Consider the following 18,747-nt stretch of genomic DNA (forward strand, 5'->3'; position numbering starts at 1 on the left):
GGAAGAGGGAGGCAGGACTCTGCAAGAGAGGGCTCGAAGCGGCGGGGGTGGGAGAGAGGGGCCACCACCGAACAGTTAGCCGGCCCTGATGCTGCTCGGGCTCCTTCGATCGGCGGCTGCGGGGGCTCCATTTTCGACCGCACGACCGGTCGAGAGATCCCGATCTCTCGGTTTCTCTACCGGTCTCCGGCGCTCTTTGGCCCCGGATCCGTATTTTCCTGCTTTCGATTTGCCGCAAAATGGGAATTTCGCCGGACACAATGTGGCTGCTCGCGAAATCGCAATCTCTTCGACTTGGACCACCCGATGCGCGAGCAAAACGGCGTGATTAGAATGGCGAAAAGCCAGATTGTAGAATATCACACTCGTGAGACGCATCATTTTGTAATAATTTTGCGTATCTCTCCGTGGAGGAGAGAAGAATAGTTTGAATCGCGTCGAGCACGCTCAACGCCCGCAGTTTGAAATTGTGCAATCGCGTGCGGCACTGCCGTGTCGCGCGAGGGCACGAGAAGGGCATCTCGACGCGGCGCTCGTCGACTCCTTTTTCATCGGAGAGCGGGTGGCCGCCATAGACGGTGGTTGAGCACCTCGCGGCCCGTCGTTGAAAGAAAAGTAGGATGGTTCTACAAAACAGTTAGATGGCCCTGATGTTAGCAAATCACCGAGCGGCCGTGCCTACGTATTCGCCGCGCGATATCGCGTGTACGGCTTTTCAAAGGATCTCGAACGTTTCGCAAGATTGTTCGTTAGAAGACGTCGTTCTTCGCGCATCCATGACTAGGAGCAACTTTTCAAAGTCGCTCCGAGATGCTAATGAGCAAGATTAACGAACATTAATTTCGCTGTTTTATTACACTGATGTACAAATTATTACAAATATTTTCTCGCTGATAAGATCTTCTTATTCTTCCGTTCCGCGCAGCTTCCGCGAAGATTTATCGTGATTTTTAAGTACACGCTTATGTATCCGCCGACTTTTCCACGTTACGAGCGCACGACCGTCGAGGAATCGAGATCCCCGTTTTCTCCAGGCTCGTCGATCTTTGGCCTCCGTTCGCGCTCCGCCTTCGCTTCGTGCCGCTTCGAGGAGCGGTTCAGATGCACGGCTTCAGATAGAGTTACTAGGATGCGGGCGAGAAACTCGTAGAGACAGTGCCGTCTTTCAGCACGGACAAGCGAGGCAGTGCGTCCCCGACATGCAAATTTCAGGAACACCGTGGTAAAAGACGATACGTGCGCTCTTCTCGACGCGATGCTCTTGCCTCATCTCTTAAGAGAATAATGCAAGTTATTCTCTTAGGTGGAGTACTTTTTCTTTCTCTCTGCAATTCCGCGTAAAAATCTTGGACGAAACTCTGTAGCGAGAATAATGCAAGTGGCGCTTCTCTTTGTACGATCGACACATTCTTCATCTTTTGCAGGAGAGATTCTGCATATGTTTCGTGCCTCGTTTCGTCTCGTAACCGATATTTTCTCAGGATCGCTCAGGCTCGAGCTCGTGGTCTACTGGCGTCTTCTAATTCCACGTTCCTCGGTGGGAACGGTTCGAGGAAGAAAGTTCCAAATTAGACGCTCAGGCCGGGTCGATTATATCGCGCGGCACGTGAAATGGCCGCCGCGGATGGACGGCATATGCCGCCTTTACGGGAGTAACCCTCGTAAAGTGAAAAAGCGTGTGGTAGGGAACCAGGCGCACGAAGAAAAAGACCTCGCTCGTCCCGCTGCTCGCAGTCGAGCCTTTCGCGGCGAGAAAACTGCCCTCGTCTGCCATCGAGCTGAACGCCAACGAACCCGTCTGGTCGCTGTACGTGCGCTTCATGCTCTTATGTCATCGCTCCCATAAATCTTTTAAACCTCTCCATAGGTGAAATGCAGACTCGAAGGTGATACGCGAAGAGGCGTTGTGCGAGACGTTGTGTTAAGAAACTCATTGCCAGATTCGCGCAATTTTTCGGCTATTGTTCTTGTGCATCATGTTCGTTGGTTTTCTTAGGCGCGTGGTCCCTCTTCGATAAAATTCGAAGCAAATCACGCTTACACGAGTCACGCGATTAAATATCACGTCTGATTTCGGAGAGTTTCTCACGTTCTCACCGGAGATTTCATCAAATGGCGGGGTTATATGCCTGATGCCGGGGGTTGCGACGCGCCGCATAGCAACTTAAACACGCAGTGAATGGCGGTACCGCGGGGATCACGGCCGACGGATTTTCAAGCGGAACTCCACGCGGGCAGAATGCGGAACGCGCGAGGCCCGAACCGGCCCTATTGATTTTAGAGAACCTTCCGGCGAGGCCATGTCGGCTTACACCACCGTCGGCAATTCCAGCTCCCCTTCGCCCCTTCGTCAAGTTTTCGAGAAGGGTCACCCCGTAATTTGAATATACGGCACCCCTCCGCGCGGAGGCCCTCTTCCGAAACCCTCCCGACCAATTGCACATCCGACATATTTCGTCCGCCATGCATGGCGCGCTCATTCTCGCTCTCCTCGCGCTTGGAATACGCGGAGACGTGCCGTTCCTTGTGCGGATCGACAAATTCTTCCCATAGCGCTACGCAATGGAAAAAAGTCGACGAATCTATTCGCGAAAGACACTCTCTCGTTGTCAAGCTTGGTGTCTGTTCACTTCTGCATCGACCGACGATTTTCGTAACATGGCGTCCTGTTCGAACGATTTCATCATTGAGAAATTATTCAGCGGGCCCAGGCGTTCGCGAAATTGCGACCTGCGGACTGGGCAGTTTTCATGTTTTTGCGCGCCGTAATAAGAACTAGAACGCAGCAGGACGCGCGTGGAGACGGAAGCGGTCGGTCGACGAGATACAGCGACGGACGATAAAACGCGTCGCGGTAGACGTTGATTGCAAAATTAACCAGTTCTGCGACAAGCGACATGTAGCCACCTTTGATCATCGAACGTGCGATATTCCGCTGTTTCAGCAGCTTTCTTTGTGCACAGAAACGAAGTCTGCTGGCAATCGAACGGCCAGCGCGCCGATCAAAAGTTGATCTGTCGGATTTCCGACAGTTACGGCCCCACGCAAAGCGTCAAGTTACTAATTGACGATTTTTGCGTCGCCAAAAACCCGGAAACATGGGAAATTCACGTGCGGCTGGTGCGCGGCGCACGCGGGCCAACGAAGCCGGCCACGATAATCCGAGCTTATCGATCGGTACTCAGTTGCCAACTTGGCAGTGGCAAACTCCCGGAATTACGAGTGAAATGCTCTACATAGCGACGCGGTTGGCAAATCAGATCCGCTTTCATACCTTCGCGAGGGAGGATGCGTCGGATTCCGGATGCCTCACCTCCCGGTGGGCCAGAATTTCGTAGTTTGACGATGAAAATGACCATGCGAAACTCCACCATTGAACCGTACAACTGAACTGATTCTGCTCAATTTTCCGTTTGGCAATATAATATTGTTGTTACATATATTATTCATTACGTGTAGCATATTATTTTTTGTTGAATACTCAATTTGCGGACAAAGATGTTTTCAAACGCCATTCATTAAGGGCAAACAATTAAGACAAGCGAACGAAATAATTTTCACATCGACCCTCTCTCATCGTCCATCTCGTGATTGAAGCGTATGGAAAGGGTACAAAAAACTTGCACGTCAAAGGGTTAAGGGAAAAGGGCTCCGCGGGAACGGGGTCGGGCTTTTTTACCCCAGCCAACTCGTTCGAGTTTCAGGCTAAATCTCGGGTTGGGCATAGTGGTTTACGTGCTGCTAGCCCTCGATAGTCGCAAGACTACGTCAAATAGTCGTACATATTGTAATACACGCGCTTTCTAGCAGTCGGCAGCGTTGGTTCCCTGCTCCCTTGTTCCTTCGTCGGGTTCATACTTAAAAGCGTGTGGAGTCAGTGGTGCTCACGATCAGATGTGGTTGGACGCATCAATCGAACAGTGGAAAAAGTCTTTGTGTCTCACTGTTTTTCTGCGATCGTAAAATAAAAGCAAATAAAATGTTTCATTGACCGTGCGCGTTGGGAATTTTGCGTAGAATGCACGCGAGTAAATTATTACTTGTTTTTCTATTGATAAAATTGTTTGCACAAACCTACGTTGTGTATTGGAATACACAAATCTATCCATGAAAATAATATTATAATCTACAAATTTTTGAGGTAGTCTTTAATAGGTTGCATCGCATTCACGGTTGGTTTGTAACGATGCAATGTTCTACTGAGCGTTTTGAGCATTTATGGCTTTACGGAGCTACCTGAAAAAACCACGGTCATTGTTGGGGAAATATCCAATCCTTCCAGAAAGCACCATATATCTCGTTGTAGGCATCCCTTCTAATTGGATAATAAATCCTATAATCTGTACAAAATAGCAAAAAAATGGCAAGGGTCGACCATAAACGCTAGTTTGCCTCGGTTGCGTGAACGAGGTAATAATGGCGTTCGATACAGATCCGTTTTGCATGTACAATATAGATAACTGAATTATATGCAAACGTAAGTGGATAAGTTCGGTGCTCACAACGAACTCGTTTGGGATTTGGATTTGCACGATAATATTTCACTCGGTTTGCAACGAGCGGTCGATTGAGAGCCCCTGAGGACGCAGACAGCCCGTATTCGGGACGCAGCTGCGACCACGCGCATGCATTGCGCGCAGGGGTTGATCACGTGATAAAGCGTCGCGGTGGGCGCCGTCGGCGCTCGATTGGCCGACATCGCGATACAAATCCCCCATCCGACGTTGCTCGAACAAAGAGACGAGGCTACCTCATCCGTCGTCGCAAACGCTGCCATTAGAAAGTCGTCGGCAATCGATGAGTGCGGGAGTTCCGCGAGACGGATAGAACTGTCGGTCGGTTTAGGCATCGTGAGAAGGTTTATCGGCCAGTCTGCGGAGTCGGAGCGGAAAAGGAAAGAGAAAGAGAGTGAGAAAGGGAGAGAAAAACAAGTTTTGGAAGGTTCGGGAAGATAGCCAATCCAGTCCGAGATTCGACCGGTATATCGAATCGTCGATCGAGCCAAGTCCTCGATCGGTACGTCCAAGTCGATTCGGTGAGAAAACGAAACGCGACGAAATCGAGCCTGCGGGCGTACGATTCGCCAACGATAGAATCGCGAACGCGAGCACGAGTAGTCGGCGAGGCCAGTTTGCGCCGGGAGACGACGCGCATACGCTCTTTCGGTAGATCGATCCTCGCGTACACTCGTAACTGTGCGCCGGGTCGCCATCGACGAGAATCCTCGAGGGACGCTCCGGCGGTTAGCTCGATCGCGCTGGAGGGTCGACGACGTACGACGAGTGCCGTAGAGTGCTACGCAGCGACGTGGCGACGACGCCATTTTGTGGTGACTGGTACCGTGCGCTTCTTTCGGCATCAGCGCCGTCGTCGAGCCTATTCATCGCCGCGCCGTGACCCGTGACACGCGCGTATCTCCGATCGCGTTCGCCAGCGCGTAGACGACGCTTTGGAGCGCTTTGGCCTCTCCGGATCTTCTTGGGCCGCGGAGAGCAACAGCGAAAAGCAGAGGAAGAGGAAGAGGGAGAAAGAGACGGTGCTCGCGTATCCGAGCAACACGGAGTGCGTCATCGGCGGTGGATCCTCGCTACCCGCGCATCGCCACGATCACCATCGTCCCACCGTGATAGAGTTACGTTTTTCCGTATTATCGTTGTCGACGTGTTCGCCCTGGGTCATCATCGATCATGAGACTGGAAATCGTGTCGGCGGCGGATTTTCTGGTGCACCTGCTGCGCCTGCAGGCGGGTCAGCTGTCGGAGCGGCAACTGGAGATGTTTAAGACATCGTTGACGGAGGTGCTGCGCCACCGTTACCGGGACCACTGGTTCCCGGATCGGCCGAATCGCGGCTCCGGTTACCGTTGCATACGCATCAACGGCAAAATGGATCCGGTGATCGCGCAAGCTGGCGCGAACGTCGGTCTCCTGCCGACGGTGCTGCACAGTCTGTTCCCCAGCGAGCTCACTATGTGGATCGACCCGTCGGAGGTTTCGTACAGGATTGGCGAGAACGGTTCGATCTGCGTGCTGTACGAACGTACCGAGCCTGAGAAACCGGAGGAGATCATTTCGCAGCAAGTGCATCAGCATCAGCATCAGCACCAGCATCAACATCAGCATCAGCATCATCATCAGCCGCAACATCAGCAAGCGCCGATACTGCCGCAACAGCAGCAGCAGCCGCAGCAACAGCAGCAATTCGAGAGTTGCAAGGACTCCCTGCTGCTGGAGCACACGCAGTTCAGCGAGCAAATCGCTGCGTTCGTCTCCAGCTGAATCCTCGGACTCGCCGCTCGCGTCCACGCTTTCGAAACGATTTAAAAAAGCGCACGTGTATCTCGTGATATGTGATATATATCCCGCATCGCGTCGGACTGATGGGGTCCGCACGCGGCCGACTTTTCGTGGACTCTCCCACCCCCCTAAACGTGCGTGCGTTGCTCCTCGCGTTTCTCATTTTAATTTTTCGTCGTCCTTCGGTGCATCGAGAGAGAGACACTCTACAACAGGCAACAACGAGAAGAGTCGGATCCCCGTCGACGCTTCCCTCGGTGTCTCTCTCTCTCTGCTTCTCCCCCTTTGTCTCTTGTATTGAAACGGAGCTCCGTGATTCAGCCTCCTGATCGATGATCCAACGTCGAACAACACACCGCCAGATTTGTCGCACTTGTCCCTCCTTCGAGCGAGTTCCTGCTACGGGGAGAGTCCATCCGTCGGGAACGCGAGCTCGTCCACGCGCCGTCGGTCGACTCGAACGACTCTAGTCCAGTCTCGCGTTTCCCGATTCTCCCCTCGCGCGCGAAGGATACTCGATACGGCGAGTAAAGAGAACATCCACGAGGAAAGAAATCCACGTATTCTCGGCGAGTGGTCCGAGCCGTCGCGCAGAAGAAACAACGTAAGATGGAAGAAGAACAGGCGTGTGGGGAGAGAAGAAAGAAGAGAAAGAGGAAGAACGTACGTTGAGCGGTACGTCGTGGCGTCACGGACTAGTCGATTCTCTTTTCGGATTTCGTCATCGGTCGCGTCCCGTCATCGAGAGGGCGAATCTCGACCGCTGGAAAGGGATGCGCGCACGACTGTCGCCGCGGCGCTGCAACCAGGAAGAAGAACGGAGCTCTCTCAGCAGCCGACCAATTGATCTCAGCACCTCCTCCACCCGCGTGAACCTTGGAGTGTCGCCCGCGACAACAGCAGCCACGCGAGGGAGGAACAACGAAGACCAGCCAGCCTCATCGCCACCCTCCGTGCTACATTCTTCTCGAGGGAGTAAAGGAACTGTACTCAATGGACACACACACACACACACGGAACATTACACATAGTCTCCATCTTTTGCGTCCTCCTTCTCCTCCTCCTATTCTCTCCTGAACCATCTTTCTTGAACAACCAAGCGTCTTTCTTCCACGTACCTTGCCGTCGGAGATTTGAAGTTGAGAGGTTTTCGTGCGTACCGATCGATGGGTGTGTTTACAGCACGCGAGACTCGCGAGAAGGGAGCAAACGGTCGCAGTCAATTCTTGTGAGAAATTTGCCTACTCTCATACTCGGCATCTCTCTCGGTCTGCACGGTCTCGAGGAAACTACGAAGAAATCGGGTAAAAAGCGATCGTTCTCCATTCTCGAGGATTTCCTTGAACCTCTCACTGTAATGCAAATTACCACCGAGTTACACATACACACAGAGACACAGATACATTACAAGTTTACGCGGAAATGAAAGACACGTGCATGCAACGACGATTCTTGAGCGTGTCGAGTCATCCAATTTTTCCTTCGTTAACGTAAATTTTCCAGAAACCGTATGAAAATGAAAAAAACATAGTCAATGCGATGTAACACTGAAAACCATCTATCAGATAATTTTCTGAGAAAATCAAGTATACACTGTTCTATAGATCTATCGATGATACGCCATTGCGATAACGAAGGTACAAATTTGAGGCAAAAATTTGTTCTATTGTTCGAGAGTAGCTCCAAATAGTGAAATGAAAACTATGCATTTCGGCCATTTGACAGCGATTGTCAACGATAGGACTCTCAAGACGAAATTCCAAAAATGTGCATACACACATACACACATACAAATTTCACAAAAGCGCGCGAATTTATATGTACATATATATATACACACACACATATATATATATAAGCGTTATGTATGTAGAGCACCGTGTACACGCGCGGGGACGAAGCAGAGACGCGAAATCGTCTCCGGGCGTGTGCACACCGACGAATTGTATATTATCTTTTCGCGTGAGAGGAGATGGAAGAAAGCGAGAGAAAACACAACGGTGTATAAAATTGCTGTGATTTTATCCACGGGAAGGCACACGGGTGTGTTTTTGCTATGGAGAGTCGGTCTCGGAAAGTGAATTGCATGGCGTATGATTGTGTTGTGACGTTTCGGGAATGATCGAGAATGATTTCGAAAGAGAGAGAGAGAGAGATAATGTATGTGTGTGTGGGTGTGGGTGTGAATGTGTTAGAGAAGAAAAGAGAGTAAAAGAGAATGATTGGATGTTTCGCATATGCTTCCCACCCGTTTATTCGCGCATTCCGACAATAATAATAATAATAATAATAATAATCGAGTCCGCTCGATTAGTCACGTGTCTGCTTCGTGCTCGCGCAGCATCGAGATTTGTTCAATTACCGTTACTTGACGAACCGATTCTATTCGCGTAATCATGAGTATCTCTCGCGATCTCGAGTCCCGCGCCCAACACTCAAATTGAATTCTTCAACGTCTTATATCTTCGCCCGTACGAGTTTTCATCAGTTCTTTTTCCGAGCGTATAAAAGGGAGACGAATGTTCATACCATATGTATGTGCGTGACTGCGTGCGTGCACATGGGTGTGACGTATGTGCGCGTGTTGTGTATGTTTCGAAAGATCGAACGGATAATACGAGAGGGAAGGGAAAGAGAGGATCTAACGTGTTCGGCGTCGAACGAGAGAAGGCCCTGTACGTAGCAATTATAGAAACCATGTCTGTGATTATACTAAGAATAGAGAGACAATATAAGCAATCACACCGTATGTACGACCTAAACGCGAGCGGCGTGTGCGCTTACTATACATACATACCGGCATGTAAATGAGACACACATATATATGTATATGTATTACGTAACACATGCGAAAATTTCATTCGCAGGCACGCGTGCGCTTCGCGCTTTTAATCGGGTCGTCGTTTGGACCAGGGCTGAAATCCGTCTTGTGTTTTAATCAGAATCAGGCCGTACTCCATCCGTTTGCGTATTTACACGTCACATGTCACGTCGGAAACCGAGTCCCATCCGGGCGAAAGTTTGAGAGGGAATCGTGAGTTTGTCGTTCGAGTTTGCGAGAACTCGTCTCGTCGCCGAAACGAATAGTGCAATCTCTGCTTGAGTAACGAACAGACGACTCGTTTAAAACCGTTGAAAAGCACGCTTGCAATCGAGGCGGACGAAACCAGTCTCACCTCTCGCTTGTAATAGACGCTTCGGTTTTGACGTCATATGTAACGGGCCGCGAAGTAGTTGGAGCTTCGCATCACAGATTACCGGCCGTGTATATTCGTCAACACCCTCGAATGGCGAATCGATCGATCTGACAGAAGCCTTCGTTATTTCGAGTCGCTATATATGACATCAGAATTGGAGCGGGTTCGAGTTCTTTGCTGTACTTTGCGCGAGAGAAAGAAGGAGGTGGAATATTGTTTCCTTCATTTTTACATATCGGAGAGCACAATTGAACGTCCATATCGGCGGCTGTGATGCGACCACCCGATCTCCGATAGTCCGTCGAAAGTAGTGCGGGACGAGGCCGGAGAAAGTGCGAGAGCTGGGCGGCGAGATCTCGCCACGTTGTCCTCCGACAGTTATACCTAGCCGACGGCACGACAAGACACGTTCCTTTCCCTTGGTTTTCGGTTTCCATCGCGGGTAACGCTGGCTGTAGAAGGGCGCGCTCGTTTGCGTCTACTATCCTGTACAATTCGCGTTGTTTATCCGTTCCCACACGTACATACGCGCATATACACACATACACGACACAACACACTACATACGCGGATGAAACTATAAATAACAACAAACGCTGTAAGGGAGAGCGAGAAAGGGAGAGAGAAAGAGGGTGCGTTAGAGCGAGAAAGGGCAAGAGAGAGGGAGAGAGAGAGAAACGGAGCGAAAGGAGAGAGTGCATTTACTTCGCGCATAAATTGTAATTACTATATATATATATATGCGCATATATTATATATACATAATATTATATACATATATATACATCTTGTAATTATACATACATATATATATATAGTGTCCTTCAGGAAGAATTTGTACAAACCCGCTGGGACAAGGCACCAGCAAGTCTGTGATTTTAGCTTGGTTACTAATTCAGTATTTTTTTAAATAAAATGAGACAAAATCAAGATAAATCATAAAAAAAGGAGCATGATTCGGTCCGCGAGAGAGGAGAGCTCGTGAGGAAAGGGAGGAGAAAGTTTATGAAAGAGAGAGCGTGTGTCAGGCTGAAAGAGAGCTTATGCATGTAAATGTGTCTCTATGTGTATGTGTGCGTACAACCTGTGTGGCCGAGTGGACGAGCGAAAGAGAGAAATGTGAGAGACGGACACAGGGGGAAGGGGAATCTTTTTCGATTGGAAGTTTGCAATAAGATTGTAGGATGGTCTGGAAAAAATTTCTCCAAGCGGTTCTGCGATTTCGTGACTTGCTTTAAAAAAAAAGAAAGAAACGAGTGAAGGAATGCGATAAACTTGACCAGCTATTTTTTTCCAAGAAAACGTGCAATTACTGAGATTATAATTACTCGGAACGTGATGGTGGTGTCAGCACATCGATGCGACACGTACGAACGGTTGAGCAGCGTGACGTATCTCGTGTTAACGACAACGTTGCTATAGAGTAGACAGAGACGATGTATCTTCTCTGTATCTGTTGGAGTGGACTCAACCAACGTTACTCGTATTTCATCATCTTTCTTCATCTCTATTATGTTACATCCAGTGACGCAGTTGCTGGAAAGAGACGACGAGAAATCGATTAAATTGCAATTTGTGCTGATCGACGTTGGTAAATCCGACTTCTTCCAGTTTCTTTGTAGCACTGCGAGTGACACGTTGCATTCTGATCCCGGGAACGCCTCGCCTCCATAATCGTCGTCTTGATTGTTCTCGTTGCGTCAGCTTGAAATTTACCTGTTCGATTCAGCCGCGATGAGTCACCGTTGATAGCGTATCTTTCGGTAATCCGTAGTCTATAATAATGTCGGGTAATGTAACTTATCGTATCGTCACACTCTGATCCTCTGCCGTTCGCGCGTGTCGTCGCTATTATTTAATGCTCTTTGTATATTCTTGATTTTTCTTCCTCCTTGGCGTGAGAAAGAATCGCGATGGCGAAAGAAACGGGACTCGAGGGCCGGCTCTTCGCCGAGTGCTTTCCCTTTCTTTGGAGAAATTGTTTTTCGTTTACTGCGAAAAATGGAAGAGGGGAGGCAGCGAGCGAGCGCGAGCGTGACATACAAAGAAATGATAGATTCTTCATGAAGTACAGCTTGATGGTAGCGCGATGCGGGAATAGTTGTCGTTGAAAGAAATAAGGAAATGAAAAGATGAGCAGACAAGTAATACGAAAGGGAAAAAGCAAGATCGAGATAGAGTAAGAGAGAGAGAGAAAGACAGAGCGCACGTGAGGATGAAGAGGCCTGACAGGGGTGCTCAACTCGGTCGAGACAGGCCACGGGTCTCATAATGTGATTCTGCTGATGAATTATATGGACGAATATCGATTAGCGAACAATCTTAGTTTAGCATAACCGGATTATACAATACTGAACAGAATGAGACAACGGTGACCCGGGGTCTTGCGAGATCCGAATTCGGTGAGGACTCCTGTCGGCCCTGCATGATGCACCTGAGGAGAGCGATTCGGGAGAGCGCAAAATGAAAAGACCACTCGTTTCTGCGCGTCGAGACTGCGAGCGAGACACCACTCGATAAATTCTGTATAAAAATTCGCTTTACAAGTCTACACACGCATGTCCACGAGTATACCTGTACACCCGACACACAAACACACGTGTATACACACACAAGTCGACGGATACAAAACGACAGTACATGCGCGGTACACGAACACAAACAAACTACTCGAATCTGTAGACTCGTAGGTTTATTATTAATTATAATGAATTATAATTATTATATCTATTATATATCAATGTATAATTATATTTAGTTTTTAGGTTTATGATGGCTATTATTTCCCGCTTGTACATATGCCGTGAGCTCCAGAAAAAATTAAATCTTTAACAAAGAAAATCTATAATTTTTTCGACTGTTTTTGTACAGAGATAATAAAAACAAAAGGCCTCGTGCTTATGAAATTTCATGAATATAAGAAGAATTGTGTCGGTCACTTCGCCATCCATCATCCCGATCACCTTGTCATGTGTCTTCACGTGTCCTTTGCTGTCTGCGATGACTTGAAATTCGTGCGAATTTATGCAATGGCCTGATTGCTAATAAATATTACGAGAACTACGTTTCCGGACGTGTTGTTGACGCGCGGATCGATCCTGGCATTTTCAAATTTACTTCGCAGGTGTTGATGGACTCGGCGATAAGTTTTGCAAATACATGAATGCTTTTAAAATAACGATGCCGTTCGCATCGATGATGTCTGCGGAGTTTCGCGAATTATTCATGGCATTTATATACGGTGCGCCGAATTTTGTTTGCCAAAGAAATTTCGCAAAAAAAACAACGATTCCGCGAGCGATGTTTATTTAATAGATACGAGACTGAATATTGATGATGATTTACCGATCATTCCGGTCGGAGCGGGTCGATTTACACATAGCGCGACTGCATTCTCGCAAAAACACTTTCGCACGGCAATTAAGCACGCAATATTTTTTACACGTATCAACGAACATGGGAGCGTAGATACGTAAGAAATCGAGAGATATTTTTCAGCTGCAATCATGCTCCGCGACTGTCGATGTAGCTAATCTCGGCATTGCCTTTGAGATGATTGAACGATACGCGTTTGAAATTAAAACCGTGCGCGTCATTAGCCAAGAACAGATTGGGGTGATATTGTCAAAGGTGTCGAATGGAAATTGCACGATCGTGTATCTATTTGAAACTTTATTGATCCCTTTGACGTTCGCATTCATCTTTCGATTTCTCCGAAGCGAGTTGGGACTTTAATTAACGGAGCTGGCGTGCTGCGACGAACGTGTTGAGGCAACGTGTCTATCGCGCACGTTTCGCGACGAGAGACGGTCGTGAAGTCGGTCCGGGCAAAACGAGAATTAACTGTAGGGTTAATTGAAGCCTCGATGGCTAATCGTAGACGACCGGTATAACCGAGATATAACCGAGCGGACACTGATTCTGCGACGTGAGATATCGAGGTCTACGTCGTCGTGTTGCGACGAGTACCAAGAAGAAGAGCGGTATCGAGTAGATTTGATACGCGACTTTTGTAGATTGTGCGCGCGCGCTTTCAAGAGAATCCGGCTCATCCTCCAGGAAAGGATAAGGATGAACTACGAATCAGCGAAATGGAACAACTATGCTGGGTGCAGTGTTCAGAGCATTCGCCTTCTCGCGTCGACTAGGGAGCGCTGATGCGAAGTAACGTTGTAACGGAGCTGACGATTTCGCTATTCTGACTTTACTACTACCCTGCGCTTGTCAAAGTTCCTCCATTTCATGGGAATGGGGAAAGGTTAATGGATCGCGCTTAAAAGGCATACTTTGCAGCGTGATCGTCATCATCATCACCATCATCGTCGTCGTCGTCGTCGTAACCGCGTCCTCCCAGTTCGAGCGACTTGGTTCAACAACCTGATCGGGCATTCATAAGGTTTCCCGGGTTCTCTCCCGACGCGATGTGGGGCAGATAGGAGGAGGCGGTCTCGCGCGAGCAGCGAGCGAAGAAGTCGGGGCGTGCGAAATGACGGCGAATTATTTCGCTCGAGAGGAAGAGTAGTCGTCGGGCTAAGAAACTGCCGTCGCCGCCGACCATCGCAACCACCGATCATGGTTGTGTCGTGGAGGTCAACGTCGGTTGTTGCCCCGGCCCCCTGATGTCGCTTCGCTTGGCCCGCTCGACGGTTAGTGGCCCCCTTGTATATAAGTTAGAATTGCTGATTCTGTTCAACACGAAGCTCCCTTCTTCTTCGGCTCCACCTCTCTTGCTCCTCTCTCCATCTATCTCTTCTCCCGCCCGAGGCATCCTCTTCTGTCAATCTCTTCCGCGCGACCTCTTCGCCGAGCTCGTTCCTCGCCGTGGCTCTGCATCACACTTTGTTACCTGCCAACAGCACGCCATTCCGCAGCATTGCGTAATGCCTCGAAGAGACCGCCGTTGTTCGACCACGGCACGACTCCACCGAGCCCGATTCACCGCGGTGAACCTCCCGCGATCCTCCGTGCAATCCACGAGGGAACCGTGAGATCAGACGGAGGGAGAGAGAGAGAAGAGAGTGGTGCTGGGCGATCTTGGGCGTCCATCCGCGCCCAACACACGTGTGCACGAGCCATCACCCTGGAGCTGATCTAGGCGGAGAAACGACGAGAGCGGACGAAATGGTATGAGCAATAAGCGACCTTTGCCTCTTATTGTTCTACTCGTACCGGGAAGAGTTGTCGTTTTGCAGACGAGAGTTACTAGGGAGTCTAGGTTCGCCCAGCGGTCGAGCAAAGTGAACGGTGCACGAAACGCTGGCGATGCTCGAGAAGCAAAACGAGCTCTCCTTGTCCTCCTCCTCCTCCTCCGCCCATCATTAGCGGGGAACCCTCATTCTCGCTGTTTCGTTTATTTCAAAGACGGTTCTTAATTGCGCTTATCGATTGCCGCGGCGAAGGGAACAGGGCCCTCCTTTCTTCGTCGTCCGTCACCCCCTAGCTCGTGCCTCCTTTCTCTTGCACTCGCTCAGTCACTCGCTCCGCCTCTTATCATCAGCAAGCAACGCCAAGCCGCCGTCGCCGACGCTTTTTTCTTTCCCCGCTGCATTCTGCCTGCCTTGGGATGCAGCGCATTGTCCCACGTCGAGTGTACTCGGCTTGCGATCTCGTTCTTGCGCAATGTCGGAGAGCGCGCTTGGCGAATTGGCGAGTCTCACGAGTCTCTGGCACTCCAGACGGATCTCTTCGATCCGGATTAATGCCCTGAAAATGTCGGAAGGCTAGTTGTTATATACGATCGGATATTTGTGATAAATATAAATGTACAAATCTCGACGACGAAATGTCGCCATTGTTAGTATCGAGATCGATCATCGTATCGTCGTGAAAGATTTAGCAATATCGGGCTTGATCGCGTTCATGACTCGATCCTCCTCTCTTTCTCTGCGCTACCGTAGTACAGTAGTCTCTGAAGTGCGCGGGATACAGCGAGATTGGAAAGTTTTAATTATCCCACGCTCGTATTTACGGGTTAATCGATCCAGGAGCATGGCGCTTTATGGTCCCCGAGAAGTTTGGCCCGCCGGCGGACGTTAAACGCGGCGTTTCCAATTACGCTGGTGCATCTCGCGCCGGTGTATGCGGAACGTGTACGGTCGCGTGCAAACCCTCGTTGATCCGCTCGGGGTCTCGCAAGCCCGGCGGTCGTTAACCTTACGCGAAAATGGATAAGACGGTTCGGTTCTGGCAACATCTCGCCGTTGTACCTATAAATGCGCCGGCATACATACGTATATGCAGCGCAATATGTAGTATAAGTGCCGTTAAAGATACTCGCGATATAGACTGTTCCAGGCGTGTCCTCCGCCAGCTACGAGCATCAGAGGCTGAACTAGGAAGGCTACGGGTATTTATTCCGATACCGCGTATCTAAATAGCGATAGGAATCAGCGATAACGAATTCAAGAGGAACATTAGCATCAGCTGGATAAAAAGTGGAACCCGCTTGTCGCGCAACATCGTTACGTTTAATACGCAGTTACTGTGTGTTGTTGTTCAGGTTTCCGCTAGCTACTGCGGAGCGGTTGCGGGGTGCGTTACAGCAATCACACCTCTGCCGCCTCCTAAGCTTCGCTTCGTATGACGAAGCGCGTATAATAGGATAGCCGGCCTTGTAACGAGATTATCGCTTTGCGCGACGCCCTGCTGACTTTTCTAAGGTGGCCGAACGCGTGGACAGGCGACAATTATCGTTTAAACGATCGACGCGAGCGCCGCTACGCCGCGGTTAAGGTAACGGTAAAAAGAAGAAGCGTTGTCCCATTAGCCGCCAGCGACTGGGAAATGTATAACGTCACTGTCGAGTATGAGTTGTTGCTGCTCGCTCCAGTTTGAAGACGATGTTGAAGTCTTCCTCGTCGTTTGTAACCAGTCGCTCGTAAACGCACGGCGAGCAAGAGTTCACGGCGTAAACGGTTAAACGTACAGCGGATCAAACGCAACGTTCCGCGTTAATTATCGAGGCGCAGTCACGCCGTAGCCTTCGTCAATCATCAGCGCTCCATGGATGATCATTACTCGTTCCGCGCCTCGTAATTTATTCCACGATCAGAATGTTATTGAGCAGCGAATCGCGATAATGCCGCGATTATCTGTACGCGTATCAAACATCCTCAAACGAGGTACGATGATTTACTAGAGGCGCATTTCCCGACCGGTCTTTAAAATACCGGCGATACCTAATTATCCTCAATTGTGACCTCAGAAGCGAAGAACCGAAGGAACAATACGTGGCCGGGTAAAATGATTATCGAGCAAACGAGCATCCGCAACGAGCTTGCTTGGTCGCGATGATGGTTTCGTCGAGGAGGGATCATTGATTCGAGTGCGAGCTCTGCTCTTCCAGCTTTTATCTGGTTTTCGCGCTTCTGACGTCACGATTTTGAGTAGCTGACTTTGATTTGCATTCTGAGCGTTGACACGCTCTCGTCAGCGCTTTCGAAAGTTCGCGTCCGCGATTCCGTTTTATTACCGTGCACAGGTGACTTCACTCACATGAGTCATCGTTTCGCGTCTAGGAGTATACCATAAGTGGACTGTGGCCGCGCAGAGCGATCACTGGAAGCACTCGCGAGCGCGGAATAGCGATTTCGCGAGTGCCCGAAGCGCGACCGATCGGCAGTGTCGTTTCCCAAGCACGAACGCTCCAGTCGAATCGAATCGACTCGACTTAAATCCTCTGGATGCCTTTGGCCATCAGGCTTGAGTCTCTGATTGCACAAGAACTCTATGGGCGGGTATTTTCATTTCACGTTGCTGCTCGGGTGATTACCGCGCGGCGAGATTGACGCGTCTGAAAAATTCAACAGGTTACTCGTTTCTTCAATACAGACGTTGGCGATCGTATCAGCTAGGGGAGAATATTCCCGCGTACCTCATCTTCTCGCTCCAGTGTCGTTTCAGAGCGAAATCTCCGATGCTCCTGAAGATCTTGGCTGAAACGCCGCAGGAGTACCGTTTCCCACCGAAAGCAACTTTTTATGCTCGAACGAGTCGCATTACTCGCAAGAAGCGTTTATCTATCAGAACGTAAAGACTAGCGTAAGAGTGTGCGTCACCTGACGATGAGTAATAGCGCGTCATGCGATAGTACGGCTCTCATCGCAAACGAACGGTGACACCTGTTATGTACAATAAAATAAATTGATTTCGGTGTCTGTTGATCCGTGAGTTTCTTCTGCACGAGCAACAATGATACGCCTGTTCGAGCATCCAGCCACGCGGATGGCGTTCCTCGCAATTACGTGGTCATTGGCAGCAGCTAATTACGTCACTACGGCCCGGAAAGACTTCGGACGGGTCTGAAGGCGAGGCAGGCAGGTTTCTAGTGTGAGAAATTTGTACTTTTGAGCGAGGTGCTTATGTAACGCAATGCGGCAAGGCGCGAACGACGCGCACAATTATTTTGCAGAAATACGTTTCGTAAATGTAACGCCGGAGAAAGTCTTGCTACGCCGCTGACCCTTCCATTAGCATCCTGCATGTGCGATGACACGTCATTGGAAACCTCGCTCCGGAACCGGCATAATTGTCTTGCCAGCTTGCGCTCGGGGATGAGGTACGAAATGCACCCTTGCGTCCGCTTAGGCGATATGACGTGAAATAAAGAAGCAAAGACTATATTTGTACGCCGACCGACTCGATGCTGAGACTCGATGACTATTCGCTAAGTCACAGATTAGGCCTCGGTCCTGCTAGGTTTAAGGTCAAGCCTCTGACGGTGATAGGTCTTCCGTGAAGGTTAACAGCAACGGATCGCGATCCCTGTCGAGTTGCGAAATTCTGAGCGGTGTCGCGCGATCATGCGCGATTCGCTCGCAATATACACGTATATTATACATGCAAAACGCGGCCTTTGCTCGACTTTCACCGGCTCCCGCGGGCGTGCGATTTTTCTTCCCGGATCGCTGGCCGCCGCTATCGCCCGGCAAAGTTGTACCCGAAGAAATGTCACGGCTGCGCAAATCTTGACCGACTTGCTAATCCCGCATGGTCGCGCGACTCGCCGACTTACGTCAGCAGGGATACGCATTTAATAAAGATATCGAATAGCGCGAGAGACCTTTCTAATCACTTTTGTGGCGATCGAGTCGCAAGAATCCGCTCGCGATCCGACCGAAACGATTCAGGAATATCATTTGGTAGCGGAAATCTACCGAGTTTCTTCAGAAAATTTAATGGAATCGTTGTTTATTGAGTTACCTCTCTTTCTCTCGATATTTGTTTGTCTTACAAATGTTCTCTCTCTGTTTTAC

General features: G+C 49.6%; 2 protein-coding genes and 1 long non-coding RNA gene across 6 annotated transcripts in view; 2 read left to right on the forward strand and 1 right to left on the reverse strand.

Annotated features, from left to right (window-relative positions):
* The window catches only part of LOC105276886 (inositol-pentakisphosphate 2-kinase), a 71,693-nt gene that overhangs the window by 32,357 nt on the left and 20,589 nt on the right, over positions 1–18,747 (forward strand). The gene's annotated exons all lie outside the window — the stretch shown is intronic.
* LOC105276884 (protein BTG2) lies at positions 2,393–12,413 on the forward strand. Its single transcript, XM_011334868.2, has one exon. The coding sequence runs from the start codon at positions 5,688–5,690 to the stop codon at positions 6,276–6,278; it is 591 nt and encodes a 196-aa protein (XP_011333170.1). The 5' UTR covers positions 2,393–5,687; the 3' UTR covers positions 6,279–12,413.
* On the reverse strand, positions 14,624–18,743 carry LOC105276883. Its single transcript, XR_893499.3, has 3 exons — positions 17,367–18,743; positions 16,988–17,285; positions 14,624–15,196 (listed from the first exon to the last, which is right to left on the reverse strand). It is a non-coding gene; the product is annotated as an uncharacterized LOC105276883 (long non-coding RNA).

This window comes from Ooceraea biroi, chromosome 3 (assembly GCF_003672135.1).
Source record: "Ooceraea biroi isolate clonal line C1 chromosome 3, Obir_v5.4, whole genome shotgun sequence".
Lineage (NCBI taxonomy): Eukaryota > Metazoa > Arthropoda > Insecta > Hymenoptera > Formicidae > Ooceraea > Ooceraea biroi.